Source organism: Nerophis ophidion, linkage group LG10 (assembly GCF_033978795.1).
Source record: "Nerophis ophidion isolate RoL-2023_Sa linkage group LG10, RoL_Noph_v1.0, whole genome shotgun sequence".
In the NCBI taxonomy this organism is placed as follows: Eukaryota; Metazoa; Chordata; class Actinopteri; order Syngnathiformes; family Syngnathidae; genus Nerophis; species Nerophis ophidion.
In genome coordinates this window covers 69,883,295-69,910,342 of record NC_084620.1, presented here as the reverse complement: position 1 = coordinate 69,910,342, position 27,048 = coordinate 69,883,295, and the positions used below count along the sequence as shown (strand labels likewise).

The 27,048-nt window shown below is 39.2% G+C and overlaps 1 protein-coding gene across 5 annotated transcripts in view; it reads left to right on the top strand.

Annotated features, from left to right (window-relative positions):
• The window catches only part of dock4b (dedicator of cytokinesis 4b), a 334,184-nt gene that overhangs the window by 203,607 nt on the left and 103,529 nt on the right, over positions 1 to 27,048 (top strand). For all 5 annotated transcript variants that reach the window (XM_061914568.1, XM_061914566.1, XM_061914565.1 and 2 more), the window contains 6 exons: positions 5,818 to 5,952; positions 6,409 to 6,507; positions 9,883 to 9,977; positions 10,053 to 10,128; positions 10,202 to 10,302; positions 13,787 to 13,845. In XM_061914568.1, the coding sequence (XP_061770552.1) occupies positions 5,818 to 5,952; positions 6,409 to 6,507; positions 9,883 to 9,977; positions 10,053 to 10,128; positions 10,202 to 10,302; positions 13,787 to 13,845 (565 nt within the window). The remainder of the gene's footprint in view (positions 1 to 5,817; positions 5,953 to 6,408; positions 6,508 to 9,882; positions 9,978 to 10,052; positions 10,129 to 10,201; positions 10,303 to 13,786; positions 13,846 to 27,048) is intronic.

The window sequence follows — 27,048 nt, the reverse complement described above, 5'->3', positions numbered from 1 at the left end:
CTACCGGAAGTTACAAGCAGTTTTGTCTGTTTTCTTCCTAGGAGCAGTTTGTCCGTGTTGTATTCCAAGGGGGGCGGTAGAGCGCAATTTTGAGTTTTGAGGTTAGGTTTTTTCATCAGATCGCAATTTTTGCCAGACCTGATGTGTCTGTCAAGTTTGGTGAGTTTAGAAGCATTTTAAGGGGGTCAAATAACAGCTCAAAGAGGCAAAAATGACATTTTTTAGGAGACTTTGCACAGGGGTTCTTTGAAGGTGCGTAAAATCAAAACCTGAGAACTTATCAAAACTCTGTTCTATATTTTTAATCAGAAGGGTTCAATCCCTCTCCTGTGCGAGTTTGAAGCCAAAACAACAAACGCACTCAGAGGAGATAATGTTTGAAGAAAGGTGACCGGTTTTTACAAATCTTTTGTTTTGAAGGGGGGATCGCAAACTTCCTGTTGATTTTTGTTGGGGGTTGTCAATCTATGAAATGTAGGTCCAAGCGAGACCTACATAGAGGTTTTCGTTTCATGTCTCTCCGACATTCTTACCGGAAGTTACAAGCAGTTTTGTGTGTTTTCTTCCTAGGAGCAGTTTTTTCAGTGTTTTATTCAAAAATAGCGCTAGAGCGCAATTTTGAGTTTTGGGGTTTGGTTTTTTCATTAGATCGCAATATTCGCCAGTCCTTGTGTGTGCGCCAAGTTTGGTGACTTTTAAAGCATTTTAAAGGGGTCAAATTACAGCGCAAAGAGGCAAAAATTGCATTTTTTGCGAACATTTTATTTTGAAGGGGTTTTTGCCAACTCCCTGTAGATTTTTGCTGAAAGAAGTGAGTGTATGAAAATTGGGTCTAAGTCAGACCTACATAGGAGTTTTTGTTTCATGTCGCTATGACATTCCTAACAGAAGTTACATGCAGTTTTGTCTGTAATTTTTTCCTAGGGGGCGCTACAGCGCAATTTTCATTTTGGGGGATTGGTTGCTTAATATGTTGGGAAGGTTTGCTATACCGACGTGTGTGTCAAATTTGGTGAGTTTTGAAACATGTTAAGGGGGTCAAATTACTGCACGTAGGTGCGGAATAATAAAACACACCAGTTTCAATAGGGTCCTTGGCCCATGGCAAAGGACTCCCATCATTCATTCACACCTGGCGGTGGTAAGCTACATCAGTAGCCACAGCTGCCCTTGGGTTGACTGACGGTTTGCGCCTACGGCCCCTCCGACCACCACCTATCATTCATTCACCAGTGTGAGCGGCACCGGGGGCAAGGGTGAAGTGTCCTGCCCAAGGACACAACGGCAGCGATTTGGATGTTAATAGGTGGGAAGCGAACCTGCAACCCTCAGGTTTCTGGCACGGCCGCTCTACCCACTACACCAGGGGTAGGGAACCTATGGCTCTAGAGCCAGATGTGGCTCTTTTGATGACTGCATCTGGCTCTCAGATAATTATATTTATCAATCAATCAATGTTTACTTATATAGCCCTAAATCACTAGTGTCTCAAAGGGCTGCACAAACCACTACGACATCCTCGGTAGGCCCACATAAGGGCAAGGAAAAACTCACACCCAGTGGGACGTCGGTGACAATGATGACTATGAGAACCTTGGAGAGGAGGAAAGCAATGGATGTCGAGCGGGTCTAACATGATACTGTGAAAGTTCAATCCATAATGGATCCAACACAGTCGCAAGAGTCCAGTCCAAAGCGGATCCAACACAGCAGCGAGAGTCCCGTTCACAGCGGAGCCAGCAGGAAACCATCCCAAGCGGAGGCGGATCAGCAGCGCAGAGATGTCCCCAGCCGATACACAGGCAAGCAGTACATGGCCACCGGATCGGACCGGACCCCCTCCACAAGGGAGAGTGGGACATAGGAGAAAAAGAAAAGAAACGGCAGATCAACTGGTCTAAAAAGGGAGTCTATTTAAAGGCTAGAGTATACAAATGAGTTTTAAGGTGAGACTTAAATGCTTCTACCTAGGTGGCATCTCGAACTTTTACCGGGAGGGCATTCCAGAGTACTGGAGCCCGAAATGAAAACGCTCTATAGCCCACAGACTTTTTTTGGGTTCTGGGAATCACTAATAAGCCCGAGTTCTTTGAAGGCAGATTTCTTGCCGGGACATATGGTACAATACAATCGGCAAGATAGGATGGAGCTAGACCGTGTAGTATTTTATACGTATGTAGTAAAACCTTAAAGTCACATCTTAAGTGAACAGGAAGCCAGTGCAGGTGAGCCAGTACAGGTATATATGTATGTATATATGTATATAAAGGTATATACAGTATAGGTATATATGTATGTATATATGTATATAAAGGTATATACAGTACAGGTATATATGTATGTATATATGTATATAAAGGTATATACAGTACAGGTGTAATGTGATCAAACTTTCTTGTTCTTGTCAAAAGTCTAGCAGCCGCATTTTGTACCAACTGTAATCTTTTAATGCTAGACATGGGGAGACCCCAAAATAATACGTTACAGTAGTCGAGACGAGACGTAACAAACGCATGGATAACGATCTCAGCGTCTTTAGTGGACAGAATGGAGCGAATTTTAGCGATATTACGGAGATGAAAGAAGGCCGTTTTAGTAACGCTTTTAATGTGTGCCTCAAAGGAGAGAGTTGGGTCGAAAATAATACCCAGATTCTCTACAGAGTCACCTTGTTTTATTATTTGGTTGTCAAATGTTAAAGTTGTATTATTAAATAGAGGTCGGTGTCTAGCAGGACCGATAATCAGCATTTCCGTTTTTTTGGCGTTGAGTTGCAAAAAGTTAGCGGACATCCATTGTTTAATTTCATTAAGACACGCCTCCAGCTGACTACAATCCGGCGTGTTGGTCGGCTTTAGGGGCATGTAGAGTTGGGTGTCATCAGCATAACAGTGAAAGCTAATACCGTATTTGCGTATGACGTGTCTTGCCCAAGGACACAACGGAAGTGACTAGGAAGCCAGTGCAGGTGAGCCAGTATAGGTATATATGTATGTATATAAAGGTATATACAGTATAGGTATATATGTATGTATATATGTATATAAAGGTATATACAGTATAGGTATATATGTATGTATATATGTATATAAAGGTATATACAGTACAGGTATATATGTATGTATATATGTATATAAAGGTATATACAGTATAGGTATATATGTATGTATATATGTATATAAAGGTATATACAGTATAGGTATATATGTATGTATATATGTATATAAAAGTATATACAGTATAGGTATATATGTATGTATATTATGTATATAAAGGTATATACAGTATAGGTATATATGTATGTATATATGTAGATAAAGGTATATACAGTACAGGTATATATGTATGTATATATGTATATAAAGGTATATACAGTACAGGCGTAATGTGATCAAACTTTCTTGTTCTTGTCAAAAGTCTAGCAGCCGCATTTTGTACCAACTGTAATCTTTTAATGCTAGACATGGGGAGACCCGAAAATAATACGTTACAGTAATCGAGACGAGACGTAACAAACGCATGGATAATGATCTCAGCGTCTTTAGTGGACAAAATGGAGCGAATTTTAGCGATATTACGGAGATGAAAGAAGGCCGTTTTAGTAACGCTTTTAATGTGTGACTCAAAAAACAAAACGTACCATAGTATTTAAACCGCCTCGTCAACAGATAAAACATCTCAGAAGAGCACGAGTGCTGAGTTTAAGGGTGCACCAGTAAATAACGGCCATCATAACGGGGGGGAAGTCACATTAAAGCTGCAGGAATTCCAGAAACTTCCTGGCAACGGCAGCTTTTAGTTTGTGCAGCGGTCACGGTCAGTTTGTTGTGTCACGGCGATACACCGAGGCCGCCGTGCACTTCACTAATGAGAGCCATCAGTTTCAGCAAGTAGGCACGGTGCCACTTGCACTCCTTGCATGCAGTGAAGGACACACACACACACACACACACACACACACACACACACACACACACACACACACACACACACACACACACACAGGCAACAGATCTAAAGAGATGCGACAGCGGTGACAGCCATTGTGCCAGCCTGCAGCTCCTTCTCATTATCGCTCTGTCCAAAACTTGTCACTGCACACACACACACACACACACACACACACACACACACACACACATATATACAGTGGGGCAAAAAAGTATTTAGTTCAGCCAGCGATTGTGCAAGTTCTCCCACTTAAAATGATGACAGAGGTCTGTCATTTCCATCATAGGTACACTTCAACTGTGAGAGACAGAATGTGGAAAGTTTATACCAAAATGGATACATGGATGATACAGCAGAGGATTGGGAGAATGTCATGTGGTCAGATGAAAGCAAAATAGAATTTTTTGGTATAAACTCAACTGGTGGTGTTTGGAGGAAGAAGAATACTGAGTTGCATCCCAAGAACACCACACCTACTGTGAAGCATGGGGGTGGAAACATCATGCTTTGGGGCTGTTTTTCTGCTAAGGGGACAGGACGATTGATCCGTGATAAGGAAAGAATGAATGGGGCCATGTATCCTGAGATTTTGATTCCATCAGTGAGAGCTTTGAATGGTTGACCAAATACTTATTTTCCAACATAATTTATAAATAAATTCTTTAAAATTCCTACAATGTGAATTCCTCGATTTTTTTTCCACATTCTGTCTCTCACAGTTGAAGTGTACCTATGATGAAAATGACAGACTTCTGTCATCATTTGAAGTGGGAGAACTTGCACAATTGCTGGCTGACTAAATACTATTTTGCCCCAAGGTCTGTGTATATATATATATATATATATATATATATATATATATATATATATATATTAGGGGTGTTGGAAAAAATGTATTCAAATACGAATCGAATATGTTGTGGGATTCAGAATTGCTTCTCATTTTTAAAAAATCGCGTTTTAAAAAAAATCAATCCAACAAACCACTACACAGCAATACCATAACAATGCAATCCAATTCCAAAACCAAACCTGACCCAGCAACACTCAGAACTGCAATAAAGACACAAACACCACACAGAACAAACCAAAAGTAGTGAAACAAAAATGAATATTATCAACAACAGTATCAATATTAGTTATAATTTCAGCATAGCAGTGATTAAAAATCCCTCATTGACATTATCATTAGATATTTATAAAAATAATAAAAAAGAACAATAGTGTCACAGTGGCTTACACTTGCATGGCATCTCATAAGCTGGACAACACACTGTGTCCAATGTTTTCACAATGATAAAATAAGTCATATTTTTGGTTTGTTTAATAGTTCAAACAAATTTACATTATTGCAATCAGTTGATAAAACATTGACCTTTACAATCATAAAAAATCTACTACTTTGCTAGCATGTCAGCAGACTGGGGTAGATCCTGCTGAAATCTATGTATTGAATGAATACAGAATCGTTTTGAATCGGAAAAATATCGTTTTTGAATCGAGAATCGAATCAAAAAAATCGATATATTATCGAATCGTGACCCAAGAATCGATATTGAATCGAATCGTGGGACACCCAAAGATTCACAGCCCTAATATATATATATATATATATATATATATATATATATATATATATATATATATATATATATTTCAATAGAATCCCCTACAAGCTTGTAGGGATGAAATAGCCTCTGTCTTTTTTCCTGACCCAAAGTATATATATGTATATGTATATACATATACATATATATGGTATTTGGAACCATATTTTTGAAACCATTGTTTATGTAATTTTTTTTCCAAATACGGAAAATAAACACATTTTCTCCAAAATGCTGACCTCGGTGCTTTGCTTCACAGGAGCCAATCATCTCAGAGGAGGTGGACCTGATCGTGGAAAGCCTGCTGGGAGTGTTGCTCAGGACCATCCTGGAAATCAGCAACCGACCGCAGCCTGCTGGGCCGGCTATGAGACTGCAGTTCCAGGATGTCACTGTAAGTGTGTGTGTGTGTGCGTGCGTGCGTGTCCAAATTGTTTCGGGCTTTGGCAAGTAATTATAGATTTTGAATGGAATTGCAGCCCTGGCGACTATAATTGCGGCAACACCGTTAACGGGAATGGCAGTAATTAAGATTTCTACTAGGACACACACACTCTTGGGGGGCTTGTGATGAGTGTCCTCATCGCCACGTCCTGAAGGATACGCGAGGGGGGAGTGACGGAACGAGGGAGGGGCTTGCAATGTCCCCACATATCTTGCAGCTGTCCAATAAAGTTAATTAAGGGCAAACATTTAAGACACTTCATTTCCTTTGGGCGAGTGTGCAGCGAAAACACGAGGAGTTTGCACAAATGGAATATGATGTCTGCGTTTGATGACGATACTTGTGTGTGTGTGTGTGTGTGTGTGTGTGTGTGTGTGTGTGTGTGTGTGTGTTCCTTGCTGCCAGGGGGAGTTTGTGGCATGTTTGCTGGCGCTGCTGCGACAGATGACTGACAGACACTACCAGCAGCTGCTGCAGGCGTTCGGCAGCAAAGACGACCTGAGGGTACGACCTCTCACTCCTCCTCCCCGTCACCAATATTATTGTGCCCGAAAGTGGTTGACCATGTTATCGTGCATCACCAGTACACGGTACCTCGACTTGAGAGTGTTTCGACATAAGAGCTATTTTTCATGTTTTAAGTTAACATTTAACATTTACAGCTAGAATTTACCAAGTCAAGTATTTCATATATATATATGTATATAAGAAATACTTGACTTTCAATGTATATATATATATATATATATATATATATATATATATATATATATATATATATATATATATATACATACATAAGAGAAATACTTGAATTTCAGTGTTCATTTATTTACACATATACACACACATAACACTCATCTATTCATTGTTGAGTTAAGGGTTGAATTGTCCATCCTTGTTCTCTTCTCTGTCACTATTTTTCTAACCATGCTGGGTCTTTGATGATGCATTGCTGTGTGGCACGCACGAAAAGTGCTTTCATCAAATGCACTAGAGTTTGGAATCTTCCATCTCTCCCTAGCATGGCTCAAAACGTAGAGTAAATGTTAGTATTGTCCTGTTTAAGAGTGTCACAACATTGCTGTTTACGGCAGACGAAAACGTGACTGCTGTTGTTGTGTGTTGTTACCGCGCTGGGAGGACGTTAAAGACACTGCCTAACAATAAACCCACATAAGAAACCAAGAAGTCGCCCTTGATCATTCTACAGTTTTAACGTCATTGAGCAGACACGCTGTTTATATTGTGGGAAAGCGGACGTGAAAACAGGCTGTCGACACGTCACTCAGGTCCGCGAGAAAATTTGTCCCGGGAAGTTTTCGGGAGAGGCACTTTTCGGGAGTCTCTCGGAAAATCCGGGAGGGTTGGCAAGTATGGGTAGAAGCTTACCCGCTGTTAGTTGGTGTCACAAATGTCACAGAGAACCCCGTAAGAGCCGCCTAAAACATCTGGTCTTATTTGCTTACATATCTTATATGTATATAAGAGAAATACTTGATTTTCAGTGTTCATTTATTTACACATATACACACATATAACACTCATCTATTCATTGTTGAGTTAAGGGTTGAATTGTCCATCCTTGTTCTCTTCTCTGTCACTATTTTTCTAACCATGCTGGGTCTCTGATGATGCATTGCTGTGTGGCACGCACGAAAAGTGCTTTCATCAAATGCACTAGAGTCTGGAATCTTCCATCTCTCCCTAGCATGGCCCAAAACGTACAGTAAATGGCAGTAAGAGTGTCACAACATTGCTGTTTACGGCAGACAAACTGCTTTACGGTAGACGGAAACGTGACTGCTGTTGTTGTGTGTTGTTACCGCGCTGGGAGGACGTTAAAGAAACCGCCTAACAATAAACCCACATAAGAAACCAAGAACTCGCCCTTGATCATTCTACAGTTTTAACGTCATTGGGCAGACATGCTGTTTATATTGTGGGAAAGCGGACATGAAAACAGGCTGTCGACACGTCACTCAGGTCCGCATGGAGCTGGAGGGGGCGTGGCCTCCAGCTCCGCCTGAATTTCGGGAGATTTTCGGGAGAAAATTTGTCCCGGGAGGTTTTCGGGAGAGGCACTTTTCGAGAGTCTCCCGGAAAATCCGGGAGGGTTGGCAAGTATGGGTAGAAGCTTACCCGCTGTTAGTTGGTGTCACAAATGTCACAGAGAAACCCGTAAGAGCCGCCTAAAACATCTGGTCTTATTTGCTTACATATCTTATATATATATATATATAAGAGAAATACTTGATTTTCAGTGTTTATTTATTTACACATATACACACACATAACACTCATTTATTCATTGTTGAGTTAAGGGTTGAATTGTCCATCCTTGTTCTCTTCTCTGTCACTATTTTTCAAACCATGCTGGGTCTTTGATGATGCATTGCTGTGTGGCACGCACGAAAAGTGCTTTCATAAATTGCACCAGAGTCTGGAATCTTCCATCTCTCCCTAGCATGGCCCAAAACGTAGAGTAAATGGCAGTATTGTCCTGTTTAAGAGTGTCACAACATTGCTGTTTACGGCAGACAAACTGCTTTACGGTAGACGAAAACGTGACTGCTGTTGTTGTGTGTTGTTACCACGCTGATTGATTGATTGATTGATTGATTGATTGATTGATTGATACTTTTATTAGTAGATTGCACAATTCAGTACATATTCCGTACAATTGACCACTAAATGGTAACACCCGAATAAGTTTTTCAACTTGTTTAATCAATTCATGGTGGGGAGGTTAATGAAACCGCCTAACAATAAACCCACATAAGAAACCAAGAACTCATCCTCGATCATTGTATAGTTATAACGTCATTGGGCAGACACGCTGTTTATACTGTGGGAAAGCGGACATGAAAACAGGCTGTCAACACGTCACTCAGGTCCGGAAGGAGCTGCAGGGGGCGTGGCCTCCAGCTCCGCCTGAATTTCGGGAGATTTTCAGGAGAAAATTTTTCCCGGGAGGTTTTCGGGAGAGGCACTTTTCGGGAGTCTCTCGGAAAATCCGGGAGGGTTGGCAAGTATGGCTAGAAGCTTACCCGCTAACCCTAACCCCAACCAACAAACAACGCGTTGGAAAACATCACCCTTTAACAGCTGCGGCTGTAGGCAACCTCCCGACTTTGCAAGATGGCAGTAGTTTCATTGAAGTTGTCACAACTATGGGATCATGTTTTGTTTTTGTCATGTTTGGTTTTATTTTTTGTTCCTGCACTTCCTTGTTTGTTTTATTACTATAGCAACTCATTATTTTTCACCTTGTCCTCATGTCTCACACCTCTTTGCAATTATCATGTCTATTATTTAAACCGGAAGTTGCCCTGGCGACTTTATACCTCAACTGCCTTCATGCCATGCCATGCTGTATAATCATTCCGTCCATGCCACGTAAGTTTTTGGTTTGTTTAATGCCACAGTTAGTGTCTTTTGTTCTTTTGTCCATCGTCATGCCTTAGTGCTAGTTTTTATTTTCAGCAGTCAAGTTTGTTCTCCGCCACAGTGCGCGCCTTTTGTTAGTTATAGTGTTTAAAAATATATATTCACGTCTTGCTCGTGCCAACTTTCCTTTGTATCGAAAAAACAATCCAAGTCATAGTCCAAGTTCTGACAAAAGTATCATAAGTGGTTGCAATCCAAAGTCTTTATTTACCTCGGCATGCACTTTTAAATATCGTTCCTCCTCACCTCACAAGCGCTGACTCTGAAGTTTTTTTTTTCTTTACTTCTGTCACCTAATCGGTTCAATATCCTTGTTGCTACGCGACCATGTGGACAAAGAAAGCCCGGCGTTTCTTTCCGCTTTCTCATGCACTCCAAATCATCATTCAAGTTGTAAATAATGACGTTTTGTTTTCTTTCCTCATCCAGGACTTCCTCCTTCAGATCTTTACCGTCTTCAGGATCCTTATCCGGCCTGAGATGTTCCCTAAAGACTGGACCGTCATGCGGCTGGTCACCAACAAGTAAGGCGCACCGTCCCCCCCCTGGTGGAGGCCAGTGTTATGGCAGGGCTCTAATGGCAAAATGTCTTCCGTCAGCGTCATCATCACCACCGTCCTCTACCTCTCTGACGCCCTGAGGAAAAACTTCCTCAGTGAGAAGTTTGACTATAAGGTAGTGGGGAGGTGCTTTCAAAATAAAAGCATGGGAACTGCAGTTGATGTGTGAGTCGTGGGGTGTTTTGCAGGTGTGGGATTCCTACTTCTACCTGTCTGTGTTGTTCATCAACCAGCCCTGCCTTCAGCTGGAGGCTTTCGCTCCCTCCAAGAGGAAGAAAACTCTGGAGAAGTAAGTCGAGACGTTCAAGAAGCTCCTTTTTGGACGTGTTTTAATTTTTGTAAATGTAAACAGGCGATGCACTTTAATATAACTTTAAAGGGGAACATTATCACAATTTCTGAAGGGTTAAAACCCATAAAAATCAGTTCCCCGTGGCTTATTTTATTTTTCAAAGTTTTTCTCAAAATTTTACCCATCAGGCAATATCCCGAAAAACGGCTTCAAAGTGCCTGATTTGACCGTCGTTACATCCACCCGTCCATTATCACACACAGAAACAAACATGGCAGATAGCACAGAAAGGGATAGCGATATTAGCTCGGAATCAGACTCGGATTTCAGCGCCGTAAGCGATTCAACAGATTACGCATGTATTGAAACGGATGGTTGGAGTGTGGAGGCAGGTAGCGAAAACGAAATTGAAGAAGAAACAGAAGCTTTTGAGCCATATCACGACAGACAGCGGCACGGGAGGAAGCGAGGACGAATTTGCCGATCGCCTTCTAACCAACGATTGGTATGTGTTTGTTTGGCATTAAATGTGGGTGGAGGGAAAGGCTGGATGCAAATATAGCTACAAATGAGGCATAATGATGCAATATGTACATACAGCTAGCCTAAATAGCATGTTAGCATCGATTAGCTTGCAGTCATGCGGTGACAAAATATGTCTGATTAGCACACTCCACATAAGTCAATAACATCAACAAAACTCACCTTTGTGATTTCGTTGACTTTATCGTTGGAAAAGCATCCGCTTAGGGTGTCGCAGGATATCCACACATCTCTGTCGTAGCATCGCCATCGTCGGTAAAATGTGCAGAACAAACGAGGGACTTTTGCATATTTTGACAGTGGCGCAACTTGAATCCATTGATTGGTATGTGTTTGTTTGGCATTAAATGTGGGTGGAGGGAAAGGCTGGATGCAAATATAGCTAAAAATGAGGCATAATGATGCAATATGTACATACAGCTAGCCTAAATAGCATGTTAGCATCGATTAGCTTGCAGTCATGCCGTGACCAAATATGTCTGATTAGCACATTCCACATAATTCAATAACATCAACAAAACTCACCTTTGTGATTTTGTTGACTTTATCGTTGGAAATGCATCTGCTTAGGGTGTCGCAGGATATCCACACATTCTTGCCATCTCTGTCGTAACATAGCTGTCGTCGGTAAAGTGTGCGGAACAAACGAGGGACTTTCGCATCTTTTGGCCGCTGTTGCAACTTGAATCCGTCTCTGTTCGTGTTGTTACACCCTCCGAAAACGAAATTAAAGAAGAAATCGCCTTCTAACCAACGATTGGTATGTGTTTGTTTGGCATTAAATGTGGGTGGAGGGAAAGGCTGGATTCAAATATAGCTACAAATGAGGCTCTGATCGTCTTGTTACACCCTCCGAAAACACACCGACGAGTAGGGTGACCATTTTCATGACACCAAAAAGGAGGACATTATGCGGCACATCAATAAATTACTATGGTGTACATAGGACTCTGGTATACTCTTATTTATAGTACAATTTTGAGTGGTTTAAAGATGATGCAAAGGATTCGGGGTATTTGTTGTGTTGCGTTTATGTTGTGTTATTGTGAGGATTTTCTCCCGAAATGTGTTTGTCATTCTTGTTTTGTGTGGGTTCACAAACTTGTCCGGCTTGATTCTGCGCCGGACGCCGGACAGGGCATTTAAAATCCGGACTGTCCGACCTAGATCCGGACACCTGGTCACCCTACCGACGAGGCATGATGTCTCCAAGGTACGGGGAAAACAGTCGAAAACACGGAAAATAACTGATGTGACTTGGTGCGTGTAATAAGATTGAGAAAACGACGGCTTGCTTCATGTTGTGACGTCACGGGTGAAAGGTCATCGCTCGACAGGCTATCAGTTGAAAGGTGTTTAAATCGCCAAATTCACCCTTTTACAGTTCGGAAATCGGTTAAAAAAACATATGGTCTTTTTTCTGCACCATCAAGGTATATATTGAGGCTGGTGATAATGTTCCCCTTTAAGCTTGATCAAAACAAACTGGGCCAAGGGTGTCCAAATTGCAACCCAGGGGCCAATTTTGGCCCACAGCTTGTTTTTGTTGTTGATCCTAGAAACAAAAATTCTATATTATGTAAAAAAAAAATGTCTTTTTGTTGATGCTGTCAAACAATTAATGTAATATATTTCAGTTAATTTATTATTTATATATTGTAATGTAGCCTTCAATAAAAATTAGTTTGAAACCTCCGATTTACAGTAATAGGCTGTAAAAAACAATGTTACAATAATTCCTCAATCAATCAATCAATGTTTATTTATATAGCCCCAAATCACAAATGTCTCAAAGGACTGCACAAATCATTACGACTACGACATCCTCGGAAGAACCCACAAAAGGGCAAGGAAAACTCACACCCAGTGGGCAGGGAGAATTCACATCCAGTGGGACGCCAGTGACAATGCTGACTATGAGAAACCTTGGAGAGGACCTCAGATGTGGGCAACCCCCCCCCCCCCCCCCCCCCCCCCCCGCCCCACCCCCACCCCTCTAGGGGACCGAAAGCAATGGATGTGGAGCGGGTCTAACATGATACTGTGAAAGTTCAATCCATAGTGGCTCCAACACAGCCGCGAGAGTTCAGTTCAAAGCGGATCCAAGACAGCAGCGAAAGTCCCGTCCACAGGAAACCATCCCAAGCGGAGGCGGATCAGCAGCGTAGAGATGTCCCCAACCGATACACAGGCGAGCGGTCCATCCTGGGTCCCGACTCTGGACAGCTAGTACTTCATCCATGGTCATCGGACCGGACCCCCTCCACAAGGGAGGGGGGGACATAGGAGAAAAAAGAAAAGAAGCGGCAGATCAACTGGTCTAAAAAGGAGGTATATTTAAAGGCTAGAGTATACAGAGGAGTCTTAAGGTGAGACTTAAATGCTTCTACTGAGGTAGCATCTCCAACTGTTACCGGGAGGGCATTCCAGAGTACTGGAGCCCGAACGGAAAACGCTCTATAGCCCGCAGACTTCCTCTTTATTATTATTATTATTTTTTTTTTTACGGTAAAACCTGGCAACTTAGTGGCCAAAATTTCAGTTCTATATCCTTTTTTTCATTGTCATTTTTTATAGTAATTACTTTTTTTTAAACGGTAAAATTCTGGCAACTGACCTGTCAGTTTTTTAAACGGCATGATACGATTTGTTTAAATTATGAGAGTGTACGTAAAAAAACAATCTATTCATCCAACGCATCGGAAATTGTGCCATAATATAATAAGAATAACCCTCTCATGCCAGCTAAAACGGCAATGTGGCCCTCAATGAAAATAAGTTTGACACCCTGTTTTAGATACTTTGACAAAAAAGAAACTAGCCACAAATCTAGTGGAAACTTTAGCAGAGTGAGAAATGAAAGAAGCATCGCTCTTCTCAACGAGCACTAATGGACTGCAGTCCTGTGTCATTGATGGAATGTTCTTCTGCCCTGCAGGTATGGAGACATGAGGGTGATGATGGGCTGCGAGATCTTCAGCATGTGGCAGAATTTAGGTGAGGAGTGTTGTTTATATATAGTGGGGCACAAAAGTATTTAGTCAGCCAGCGATTGTGCAAGTTCTCCCACTTCAAATGATGACAGAGGTCTGTCATTTTCATCATAGGTACACTTCAACTGTGAGAGACAGAATGTGAAAAAAAAAATCCAGGAATTCATATTGTACGAATTTTAAATAATTTATTTGTAAATTATGGTGGAAAATAAGTATTTGGTCAACCATTCAAAGGAGGTTTTGGCTCCAAATCTCAGGATACATGGCCCCATTCATTCTTTCCTTAACACGGATCAATCATCCTGTCCCCTTAGCAGAAAAACAGCCCCAAAGCATGATGTTTCCACCCCCATGCTTCACAGTAGGTGTGGTGTTCTTGGGATGCAACTCAGTATTCTTCTTCCTCCAAACACGACCAGTTGAGTTTATACCAAAATGGATACATGGATGATACAGCAGAGGATTGGGAGAATGTCATGTGGTCAGATGAAAGCAAAATAGAACTTTTTGGTATAAACTCAACTGGTGGTGTTTGGAGGAAGAAGAATACTGAGTTGCATCCCAAGAACACCACACCTACTGTGAAGCATGGGTGTGGAAACATCATGCTTTGGGGCTGTTTTTCTGCTAAGGGGACAGGACGATTGATCCATGTTAAGGAAAGAATGAATGGGGCCATGTATCGTGAGATTTTGAGCCAAAACCTCCTTCGATCAGTGAGCGCTTTGAATTTACAAATAAATTCTTTAAAATTCCTACAATGTGAATTCCTGGATTTTTTCCCCACATTCTGTCTCTCACAGTTGAAGTGTACCTATGATGAAAATGACAGACCTCTGTCATCATTTGAAGTGGGAGAACTTGCACAATCGCTGGCTGACTAAATACTTTTTTGCCCCACTGTATATAACTAGATAAGGCAATTCCTGATGGAATTCCGTGTGAATGCTCCAAAGCTGGAATTGAACTAAATTTTCTGAAATAGGGCACACAATTACCAAACAGGGTGAATATTTTGAAGTTGGAATAGTTTGAATCAGATGAAAAATGTGGGAGATGTGGAACTTTGAAGAATGTCCCATTGATTTGAAAGGGAATTTCGGGAAAAGTGGGAATTTTTTTGAAAATGGTAAATTACGTGGTCTGCATGAGTTGAAATTGTTGGCGTTGGAATTTTTCAAATCGGTCGAGAATTGTTAAAGTAGTTACATGTTGAATTGAGAAATGGTATTACGGAATTCCTGAAAATTTTGGGGAAACCGGGAATTTTTCCATTTCAAAAAACAACTTTCTTAATTGTTCTTCTTCAGAAAAATGTTTTGACGCTGGAACGGTTGAAATGCGTTAAAAAATGTGGAAGGAGTGGTTGCCGGAAAAAAGGGTGCAAATAGGGCTTTGAAAAAACAAGATTTATGGAAAATACTGGATTTTTTTTTAACTTGGAAAATGGGTAGTTTAAATTTCCAGGATGGTGGAATGTGTTGAAGGTGGAATGGTTTGAAATGGTCGAAAAATGTGGAAATGGTGGAAGTTTGAAAAATGGCCAATTCATTTTGAATGGGAAAAATGTCCCAGAAAACCTGGAATTCTGGGAATTTTTTGAATTTTGTCAAAGGGAAAGCCTGCAATTCCCGAATACGCTGAACAGTTTGAAGTTGGAACTGTTTGAATCGGGTGAAAAATGTGGATGGTCAAGTGTCCCAACATCTGGAGAAGAAAAATTTGAATAAATAGATGGATTTTGGTGTAGAAAACCATATGTGGGCTTTGGAAAAACAAGAATTTGGGGAAATTTGTGAAGTTTTTAGAACTTGGTAAAAGGGTAGTTTAAATTTCTAGGATAGTGGGAATGTGTTAAAGGTGGAATGGTTTGAATCTGTTGAAAAATGTCGAAATGGTGGAAGTTTGAAAAATGGCCAATTCAGTTTTGAATGGGAAAAATCTCCCAGAAAACCTGGAATTCTGGGAATTTTTTGAATTTTGTCAAGGGAAAGCCCACGATTCCCGAATAGGCTGAACAGTTTGAAGTTGGAACGGCTTGAATTGGGATGTGGAAGGTAGAGCGCACCAAAATCCGGAGGAGAAGAAGAAGAAGTTAAAAAAGTTGATTAAATCGATGAATTTTGGTGTAGAAAACCATATGTGGGCTTTGGGAAAACAATAATTCTGGGAAATTTGGGAAGTTTTTGGAACTTGGAAAAAAGGGTAGTTTAAATTTCCAGGACAGTGAAATGTGTTGAAGGTGGAATGGTTTGAATCGGTTGAAAAATGTGGAAATTGGGAAAATTTGAAAAATGGCCAATTCATTTTGAATGGTAAAAATGTCCCAGAAAACCTGGAATTCTGGGAATCTTTTGGAATTTTGTCAAAGGAAAGCCCACAATTCCCGAATAGGCTGAACAGTTTGAAGTTGGAACGGCTTGAATTGGGATGTGGAAGGTAGAGAGCGCCAAAATCCGGAGAAGAAGTTGAAAAAGTCAAATACATAGATGAATTTTGGTGTAGAAAACCATATGTGGGCTTTGGAAAAACAAGAATTCTGGGAAATTTGGGAAGTTTTTTAACTTGGAAAAAAGGGTAGTTTAAATTGCGAGGATGGTGGAATGTGTTGAATGACAGTGGAATGGTTTGAATCGGTTGAAAAATGTGGAAATTGGGAAAATTTGAAAAATGGCCAATTCATTTTGAATGGGAACAATGTCCCAGAAAACCTGGAATTCTGGGAATTTTTGGAATTTTGTCAAGGGAAAGCCCACAATTCCCGAATAGGATGAACAGTCTGAAGTTGGAACGGCTAGAATTGGGATGTGGAAGGTAGAGCCCGCCAAAATCCGGAGAAGAAGAAGAAGTTGAAAAAGTTAAATACATAGATGAATTTTGGTGTAGAAAACCATCTGTGGGCTTTGAAAAAACAAGAATTCTGGGAAATTTGTGAAGTTTTGGAACTTGGAAAAGAGGGTAGTTTAAATTGCGAGGATGTTGGAATGTGTTGAATGAAGGTGGAATGGTTTGAATCGGTTGAAAAATGTGGAAATTGGGAAAATTTGAAAAATAGCCAATTCATTTGAATGGTAAAAATGTCCCAGAAAACCTGGAATTGTGGGAATTTTTGGAATTTTGTCAAGGAAAAGCCCACAATTCCCGAATAGGCTGAACGGTTTGAAGTTTGAACGGCTTGAATTGGGATGTGGAAGGTAGAGCGCGCCAAAATCCGGAGAAGAAGAAGTTGAAAAAGTTGAATGAATAGATGAATTTTGGTGTAGAAAACCATATGTGGGCTTTGGAAAAACAAGAATTCTGGGAAATTTGGGAAGTTTTTGAAACTTGGAAAAAGGGTAGTTTAATTTTCCAGGATAGTGGAATGTGTTGAAGGTGGAATGGTTTGAAAAATGTTAAAATGGTGGAAGTTTGAAAAATGGCCAATTCATTTTGAATGGGAAAAATGTACCAAAAAACCTGGCATTCTGGAAATTTTTGGAATTTTGTCAAAGAAAAGCCAACCATTCCCGAATAGGTTGAATAGTTTGAAGTTGGAACGGCTTGAATTGGGATGTAGAAGGTAGAATGTGCCAAAATCCGGAGGAGACGAAGAAAAAGTTAAAAAAGTTGAATAAATAGAAGAATTTCGGTGTAGAAAACCATATGTGGGCTTTGGAAAAACAAGAATTCTGGGAAATTTTGGAGTTTTTTGGAACTTGGAAAAAGGGTAGTTCAAATTTCCAGGACAGTGGAATGTGTTGAAGGTGGAATGGTTTGAAAAATGTTAAAATGGTGGAAGTTTGAAAATTGGCCAATTCATTTTGAATGGGAAAAATGTCCCAGAAAACCTGGAATTCTGTGAATTTTTGGAATTTTGTCAAGCAAAAGCCCACCGTTCCCGAATAGGCTGAATAGTTTGAAGTTGGAACGGCTTGAATTGGGATGTGGAAGGTAGAGCGCACCAAAATCCGGAGAAGAAGAAGAAGTTGAAAAAGTTAAATACATAGATGAATTTTGGTGTAGAAAACCATATGTGGGCTTTGGAAAAACAAGAATTCTGGGAAATTTGTGAAGTTTTGGAACTTGGAAAAGAGGGTAGTTTAAATTGCGAGGATGTTGGAATGTGTTGAATGAAGGTGGAATGGTTTGAATCGGTTGAAACATGTGGAAATTGGGAAAATTTGAAAAATAGCCAATTCATTTGAATGGTAAAAATGTCCCAGAAAACCTGGAATTGTGGGAATTTTTGGAATTTTGTCAAGGAAAAGCCCACAATTCCCGAATAGGCTGAACAGTTTGAAGTTTGAACGGCTAGAATTGGGATGTGGAAGGTAGAGAGCGCCAAAATCCGGAGAAGAAGTTGAAAAAGTTAAATACATAGATGAATTTTGGTGTAGAAAACCATATGTGGGCTTTGGAAAAACAAGAATTCTGGGAAATTTAGGAATTTTTTGGAACTTGGAAAAAGGGTAGTTTAAATTTCCAGGACAGTGGAATGTGTTAAAGGTGGAATGGTTTGAAAAATGTTAAAATGGTGGAAGTTTGAAAATTTGAAAAATGGCCTATTCATTTTGAATGGGAACAATGTCCCAGAAAACCTGGAATTCTGGGAATTTTTGGAATTTTGTCAAAGAAAAGCCAACCATTCCCGAATAGGCTGAATAGTTTGAAGTTGGAACGGCTTGAATTGGGATGTGGAAGATAGAGCGCGCCAAAATCCGGAGGAGACGAAGAAAAAGTTAAAAAAGTTGAATAAATAGAAGAATTTTGGTGTAGAAAACCATATGTGGGCTTTGGAAAAACAAGAATTCTGGGAAATTTAGGAATTTTTTGGAACTTGGAAAAAGGGTAGTTTAAATTTCCAGGACAGTGGAATGTGTTGAAGGTGGAATGGTTTGAAAAATGTTAAAATGGTGGAAGTTTGAAAATTGGCCAATTCATTTTGAATGGGAAAATGTCCCAGAAAACCTGGAATTGTGGGAATTTTTGGAATTTTGTCAAGGAAAAGCCCACAATTCCCGAATAGGCTGAACAGTTTGAAGTTTGAACGGCTTGAATTGGGATGTGGAAGGTAGAGCGCGCCAAAATCCGGAGAAGAAGTTGAAAAAGTTGAATGAATAGATGATATTTTGGTGTAGAAAACCATATGTGGGCTTTGGAAAAACAAGAATTCTGGGAAATTTGTGAAGTTTTTGAAACTTGGAAAAAGGGTAGTTTAAATTTCCCGGATAGTGGGAATGTGTTGAAGGTGGAATGGTTTGAATCGGTTGAAAAATGTGAAAATGGTGGAAGTTTAAAAATGGCCAATTCATTTTGAATGGGAAATATGTTCCGGAAAACCTGGAATTCTGGGAAATCTGGGAATTTTTTGAATTGGTCAAAGGGAAAGCCTGCGATTCCTGAATAGGCTGAACAGTTTGAAGTTGGAACTGTTTGAATCAGGTGAAAAATGTGGACAGTAGAGCGTCCCAACATCTGGAGAAGAAGAAGTTGAATAAATAGATGGATTTTGGTGTAGAAAACCATATGTGGGCTTTGGAAAAACAAGAATTCTGGGAAATTTGGGAAGTTTTTTTAATTTGGAACAAAGGGTAGTTTAAATTGCCAGGATGGTGGAATGTGTTGAATGAAGGTGGAATGGTTTGAATCGGTTGAAAAATGTGGAAATTGGGAAAATTTGAAAAATGGCCAATTCATTTTGAATGGGAAAAATGTCCCAGAAAACCTGGAATTCTGGGAATTTTTGGAATTTTGTCAAGGGAAAGCCCTCAACAGTTTGAAGTTGGAACGGCTTGAATTGGGATCTGGAAGGTAGAGCGCGCTAAAACCCGGAGAAGAAGAATAAGTTGAAAAAGTTAAATACATAGATTACTTTTGGTGTAGAAAACCATATGTGGGCTTTGGAAAAACAGGAATTCTGGGAAATTTAGGAAGTTTTTGGAACTTGGAAAAGGGTAGTTTAAATTTCCAGGACAGTGGAATGTGTTGAAGGTGGAATGGTTTGAAAAATGTTAAAATGGTGGAAGTAATTCGTTTTGAATGGGAAAAATGTACCAGAAAACCTGGAATTCTGTGAATTTTTGGAATTTTGTCAAGCAAAAGCCCACCGTTCCCGAATAGGCTGAATAGTTTGAAGTTGGAACGGCTTGAATTGGGATGTGGAAGGTAGAATGTGCCAAAATCCGGAGAAGACGAAGAAAAAGTTAAAAAAGTTGAATAAATAGAATAATTTCGGTGTAGAAAACCATATGTGGGCTTTGGAAAAACAAGAATTCTGGGAAATTTGGGAAGTTTTTGAAACTTGGAAAAAGGGTAGTTTAATTTTCCAGGATAGTGGAATGTGTTGAAGGTGGAATGGTTTGAAAAATGTTAAAATGGTGGAAGTTTGAAAAATGGCCAATTCATTTTGAATGGGAAAAATGTACCAAAAAACCTGGCATTCTGGAAATTTTTGGAATTTTGTCAAAGAAAAGCCAACCATTCCCGAATAGGTTGAATAGTTTGAAGTTGGAACGGCTTGAATTGGGATGTAGAAGGTAGAATGTGCCAAAATCCGGAGGAGACGAAGAAAAAGTTAAAAAAGTTGAATAAATAGAAGAATTTCGGTGTAGAAAACCATATGTGGGCTTTGGAAAAACAAGAATTCTGGGAAATTTTGGAGTTTTTTGGAACTTGGAAAAAGGGTAGTTCAAATTTCCAGGACAGTGGAATGTGTTGAAGGTGGAATGGTTTGAAAAATGTTAAAATGGTGGAAGTTTGAAAATTGGCCAATTCATTTTGAATGGGAAAAATGTCCCAGAAAACCTGGAATTCTGTGAATTTTTGGAATTTTGTCAAGCAAAAGCCCACCGTTCCCGAATAGGCTGAATAGTTTGAAGTTGGAACGGCTTGAATTGGGATGTGGAAGGTAGAGCGCACCAAAATCCGGAGAAGAAGAAGAAGTTGAAAAAGTTAAATACATAGATGAATTTTGGTGTAGAAAACCATATGTGGGCTTTGGAAAAACAAGAATTCTGGGAAATTTGTGAAGTTTTGGAACTTGGAAAAGAGGGTAGTTTAAATTGCGAGGATGTTGGAATGTGTTGAATGAAGGTGGAATGGTTTGAATCGGTTGAAACATGTGGAAATTGGGAAAATTTGAAAAATAGCCAATTCATTTGAATGGTAAAAATGTCCCAGAAAACCTGGAATTGTGGGAATTTTTGGAATTTTGTCAAGGAAAAGCCCACAATTCCCGAATAGGCTGAACAGTTTGAAGTTTGAACGGCTAGAATTGGGATGTGGAAGGTAGAGAGCGCCAAAATCCGGAGAAGAAGTTGAAAAAGTTAAATACATAGATGAATTTTGGTGTAGAAAACCATATGTGGGCTTTGGAAAAACAAGAATTCTGGGAAATTTAGGAATTTTTTGGAACTTGGAAAAAGGGTAGTTTAAATTTCCAGGACAGTGGAATGTGTTAAAGGTGGAATGGTTTGAAAAATGTTAAAATGGTGGAAGTTTGAAAATTTGAAAAATGGCCTATTCATTTTGAATGGGAACAATGTCCCAGAAAACCTGGAATTCTGGGAATTTTTGGAATTTTGTCAAAGAAAAGCCAACCATTCCCGAATAGGCTGAATAGTTTGAAGTTGGAACGGCTTGAATTGGGATGTGGAAGATAGAGCGCGCCAAAATCCGGAGGAGACGAAGAAAAAGTTAAAAAAGTTGAATAAATAGAAGAATTTTGGTGTAGAAAACCATATGTGGGCTTTGGAAAAACAAGAATTCTGGGAAATTTAGGAATTTTTTGGAACTTGGAAAAAGGGTAGTTTAAATTTCCAGGACAGTGGAATGTGTTGAAGGTGGAATGGTTTGAAAAATGTTAAAATGGTGGAAGTTTGAAAATTGGCCAATTCATTTTGAATGGGAAAATGTCCCAGAAAACCTGGAATTGTGGGAATTTTTGGAATTTTGTCAAGGAAAAGCCCACAATTCCCGAATAGGCTGAACAGTTTGAAGTTTGAACGGCTTGAATTGGGATGTGGAAGGTAGAGCGCGCCAAAATCCGGAGAAGAAGTTGAAAAAGTTGAATGAATAGATGATATTTTGGTGTAGAAAACCATATGTGGGCTTTGGAAAAACAAGAATTCTGGGAAATTTGTGAAGTTTTTGAAACTTGGAAAAAGGGTAGTTTAAATTTCCCGGATAGTGGGAATGTGTTGAAGGTGGAATGGTTTGAATCGGTTGAAAAATGTGAAAATGGTGGAAGTTTAAAAATGGCCAATTCATTTTGAATGGGAAATATGTTCCGGAAAACCTGGAATTCTGGGAAATCTGGGAATTTTTTGAATTGGTCAAAGGGAAAGCCTGCGATTCCTGAATAGGCTGAACAGTTTGAAGTTGGAACTGTTTGAATCAGGTGAAAAATGTGGACAGTAGAGCGTCCCAACATCTGGAGAAGAAGAAGTTGAATAAATAGATGGATTTTGGTGTAGAAAACCATATGTGGGCTTTGGAAAAACAAGAATTCTGGGAAATTTGGGAAGTTTTTTTAATTTGGAACAAAGGGTAGTTTAAATTGCCAGGATGGTGGAATGTGTTGAATGAAGGTGGAATGGTTTGAATCGGTTGAAAAATGTGGAAATTGGGAAAATTTGAAAAATGGCCAATTCATTTTGAATGGGAAAAATGTCCCAGAAAACCTGGAATTCTGGGAATTTTTGGAATTTTGTCAAGGGAAAGCCCTCAACAGTTTGAAGTTGGAACGGCTTGAATTGGGATCTGGAAGGTAGAGCGCGCTAAAACCCGGAGAAGAAGAATAAGTTGAAAAAGTTAAATACATAGATTACTTTTGGTGTAGAAAACCATATGTGGGCTTTGGAAAAACAGGAATTCTGGGAAATTTAGGAAGTTTTTGGAACTTGGAAAAGGGTAGTTTAAATTTCCAGGACAGTGGAATGTGTTGAAGGTGGAATGGTTTGAAAAATGTTAAAATGGTGGAAGTAATTCGTTTTGAATGGGAAAAATGTACCAGAAAACCTGGAATTCTGTGAATTTTTGGAATTTTGTCAAGCAAAAGCCCACCGTTCCCGAATAGGCTGAATAGTTTGAAGTTGGAACGGCTTGAATTGGGATGTGGAAGGTAGAATGTGCCAAAATCCGGAGAAGACGAAGAAAAAGTTAAAAAAGTTGAATAAATAGAATAATTTCGGTGTAGAAAACCATATGTGGGCTTTGGAAAAACAAGAATTCTGGGAAATTTGGGAAGTTTTTGAAACTTGGAAAAAGGGTAGTTTAATTTTCCAGGACAGTGAAATGTGTTGAAGGTGGAATGGTTTGAAAAATGTTAAAATGGTGGAAGTTTGAAAAATGGCCAATTCATTTTGAATGGGAAAAATGTCCCAGAAAACCTGGAATTCTGGGAATTTTTGGAATTTTGTCAAGCAAAAGCCCACCGTTCCCGAATAGGCTGAATAGTTTGAAGTTGGAACGGCTTGAATTGGGATGTGGAAGGTAGAATGTGCCAAAATCCGGAGAAGACGAAGAAAAAGTTAAAAAAGTTGAATAAATAGAAGAATTTCGGTGTAGAAAACCATATGTGGGCTTTGGAAAAACAAGAATTCTGGGAAATTTGGGAAGTTTTTGAAACTTGGAAAAAGGGTAGTTTAATTTTCCAGGACATTGAAATGTGTTGAAGGTGGAATGGTTTGAAAAATGTTAAAATGGTTGAAGTTTGAAAAATGGCCAAGGGAAAAAATTTTGTCAAGGGAAAACCCACAATTCCCGAATAGGCTGAACAGTTTGAAGTTTGAACGGCTTGAATTGGGATGTGGAAGGTAGAATGTGCTAAAATCCGGAGGAGACGAAGAAAAAGTTGAATAAATAGAAGAATTTTGGTGTAGAAAACCATATGTGGGCTTTGGAAAAACAAGAATTCTGGGAAATTTGGGAAGTTTTTGAAACTTGGAAAAAGGGTAGTTTAAATTTCCCGGATAGTGGGAATGTGTTGAAGGTGGAATGGTTTGAATCGATTGAAAAATGTGAAAATGGTGGAAGTTTAAAAAATCGCCAATTCATTTTGAATGGGAAATATGTTCCGGGAAACCTGGAATTCTGGGAAATCTGGGATTTTTTTTAATTTGTCAAAGGGACAGCCTGCGATTCCTGAATAGGCTGAACAGTTTGAAGTTGGAACGGATTGAATCAGGTGAAAAATGTGGACAGTAGAGCGTCCCAACATCTGGAGAAGAAGAAGTTGAATAAATAGATGGATTTTGGTGTAGAAAACCATATGTGGGCTTTGGAAAAACAAGAATTCTGGGAAATTTGGGAAGTTTTTTTAATTTGCAACAAAGGATAGTTTAAATTGCCAGGATGGTGGAATGTGTTGAATGAAGGTGGAATGGTTTGAATCGGTTGAAAAATGTGGAAATTGGGAAAAATAGAAAAATAGCCAATTCATTTGAATGGGAAAAATGTCCCAGAAATACTGGAATTTTGGGAATTTTTGGAATTTTGTCAAGGAAAAGCCCACAATTCCCGAATAGGCTGAACGGCTTGAATTAGGATGTGGAAGGTAGAGCGCGCCAAAATCCGGAGAAGAAGAAGTTGAAAAAGTTGAATGAATAGATGAATTTTGGTGTAGAAAACCATATGTGGGCTTTGGAAAAACAAGAATTCTGGGAAATTTGGGAAGTTTTTGAAACTTGGAAAAAGGGTAGTTTAATTTTCCAGGATAGTGGAATGTGTTGAAGGTGGAATGGTTTGAAAAATGTTAAAATGGTGGAAGTTTGAAAAATGGCCAATTCATTTTGAATGGGAAAAATGTACCAGAAAACCTGGAATTTTGGAAATTTTTGGAATTTTGTCAAAGAAAAGCCAACCATTCCCGAATAGGTTGAATAGTTTGAAGTTGGAACGGCTTGAATTGGGATGTAGAAGGTAGAATGTGCCAAAATCCGGAGGAGACGAAGAAAAAGTTAAAAAAGTTGAATAAATAGAAGAATTTCGGTGTAGAAAACCATATGTGGGCTTTGGAAAAACAAGAATTCTGGGAAATTTTGGAATTTTTTGGAACTTGGAAAAAGGGTAGTTCAAATTTCCAGGACAGTGGAATGTGTTGAAGGTGGAATGGTTTGAAAAATGTTAAAATGGTGGAAGTTTGAAAAATGGCCAATTCATTTTGAATGGGAAAAATGTACCAGAAAACCTGGAATTTTGGAAATTTTTGGAATTTTGTCAAAGAAAAGCCAACCATTCCCGAATAGGTTGAATAGTTTGAAGTTGGAACGGCTTGAATTGGGATGTAGAAGGTAGAATGTGCCAAAATCCGGAGGAGACGAAGAAAAAGTTAAAAAAGTTGAATAAATAGAAGAATTTCGGTGTAGAAAACCATATGTGGGCTTTGGAAAAACAAGAATTCTGGGAAATTTTGGAATTTTTTGGAACTTGGAAAAAGTGTAGTTCAAATTTCCAGGACAGTGGAATGTGTTGAAGGTGGAATGGTTTGAAAAATGTTAAAATGGTGTAAGTTTGAAAATTGGCCAATTCATTTTGAATGGGAAAAATGTCCCAGAAAACCTGGAATTCTGGGAATTTTTGGAATTTTGTCAAGCAAAAGCCCACCGTTCCCGAATAGGCTGAATAGTTTGAAGATGGAACGGCTTGAATTGGGATGTGGAAGGTAGAATGTGCTAAAATCCGGAGGAGACGAAGAAAAAGTTTAAAAAAAAAGTTGAATAAATAGAAGAATTTTGGTGTAGAAAACCATATGTGGGCTTTGGAAAAACAGGAATTCTGGGAAATTTAGGAAGTTTTTGGAACTTGGAAAAGGGTAGTTTAAATTTCCAGGACAGTGGAATGTGTTGAAGGTGGAATGGTTTGAAAAATGTTAAAATGGTGGAAGTTTGAATAATGGCCAATTCATTTTGAATGGGAAAAATGTACCAGAAAACCTGGAATTTTGGAAATTTTTGGAATTTTGTCAAAGAAAAGCCAACCATTCCCGAATAGGTTGAATAGTTTGAAGTTGGAACGGCTTGAATTGGGATGTAGAAGGTAGAATGTGCCAAAATCCGGAGGAGACGAAGAAAAAGTTAAAAAAGTTGAATAAATAGAAGAATTTCGGTGTAGAAAACCATATGTGGGCTTTGGAAAAACAAGAATTCTGGGAAATTTTGGAATTTTTTGGAACTTGGAAAAAGGGTAGTTCAAATTTCCAGGACAGTGGAATGTGTTGAAGGTGGAATGGTTTGAAAAATGTTAAAATGGTGGAAGTTTGAAAAATGGCCAATTCATTTTGAATGGGAAAAATGTACCAGAAAACCTGGAATTTTGGAAATTTTTGGAATTTTGTCAAAGAAAAGCCAACCATTCCCGAATAGGTTGAATAGTTTGAAGTTGGAACGGCTTGAATTGGGATGTAGAAGGTAGAATGTGCCAAAATCCGGAGGAGACGAAGAAAAAGTTAAAAAAGTTGAATAAATAGAAGAATTTCGGTGTAGAAAACCATATGTGGGCTTTGGAAAAACAAGAATTCTGGGAAATTTTGGAATTTTTTGGAACTTGGAAAAAGTGTAGTTCAAATTTCCAGGACAGTGGAATGTGTTGAAGGTGGAATGGTTTGAAAAATGTTAAAATGGTGTAAGTTTGAAAATTGGCCAATTCATTTTGAATGGGAAAAATGTCCCAGAAAACCTGGAATTCTGGGAATTTTTGGAATTTTGTCAAGCAAAAGCCCACCGTTCCCGAATAGGCTGAATAGTTTGAAGATGGAACGGCTTGAATTGGGATGTGGAAGGTAGAATGTGCTAAAATCCGGAGGAGACGAAGAAAAAGTTTAAAAAAAAAGTTGAATAAATAGAAGAATTTTGGTGTAGAAAACCATATGTGGGCTTTGGAAAAACAGGAATTCTGGGAAATTTAGGAAGTTTTTGGAACTTGGAAAAGGGTAGTTTAAATTTCCAGGACAGTGGAATGTGTTGAAGGTGGAATGGTTTGAAAAATGTTAAAATGGTGGAAGTTTGAATAATGGCCAATTCATTTTGAATGGGAAAAATGTACCAGAAAACCTGGAATTTTGGAAATTTTTGGAATTTTGTCAAAGAAAAGCCAACCATTCCCGAATAGGTTGAATAGTTTGAAGTTGGAACGGCTTGAATTGGGATGTAGAAGGTAGAATGTGCCAAAATCCGGAGGAGACGAAGAAAAAGTTAAAAAAGTTGAATAAATAGAAGAATTTCGGTGT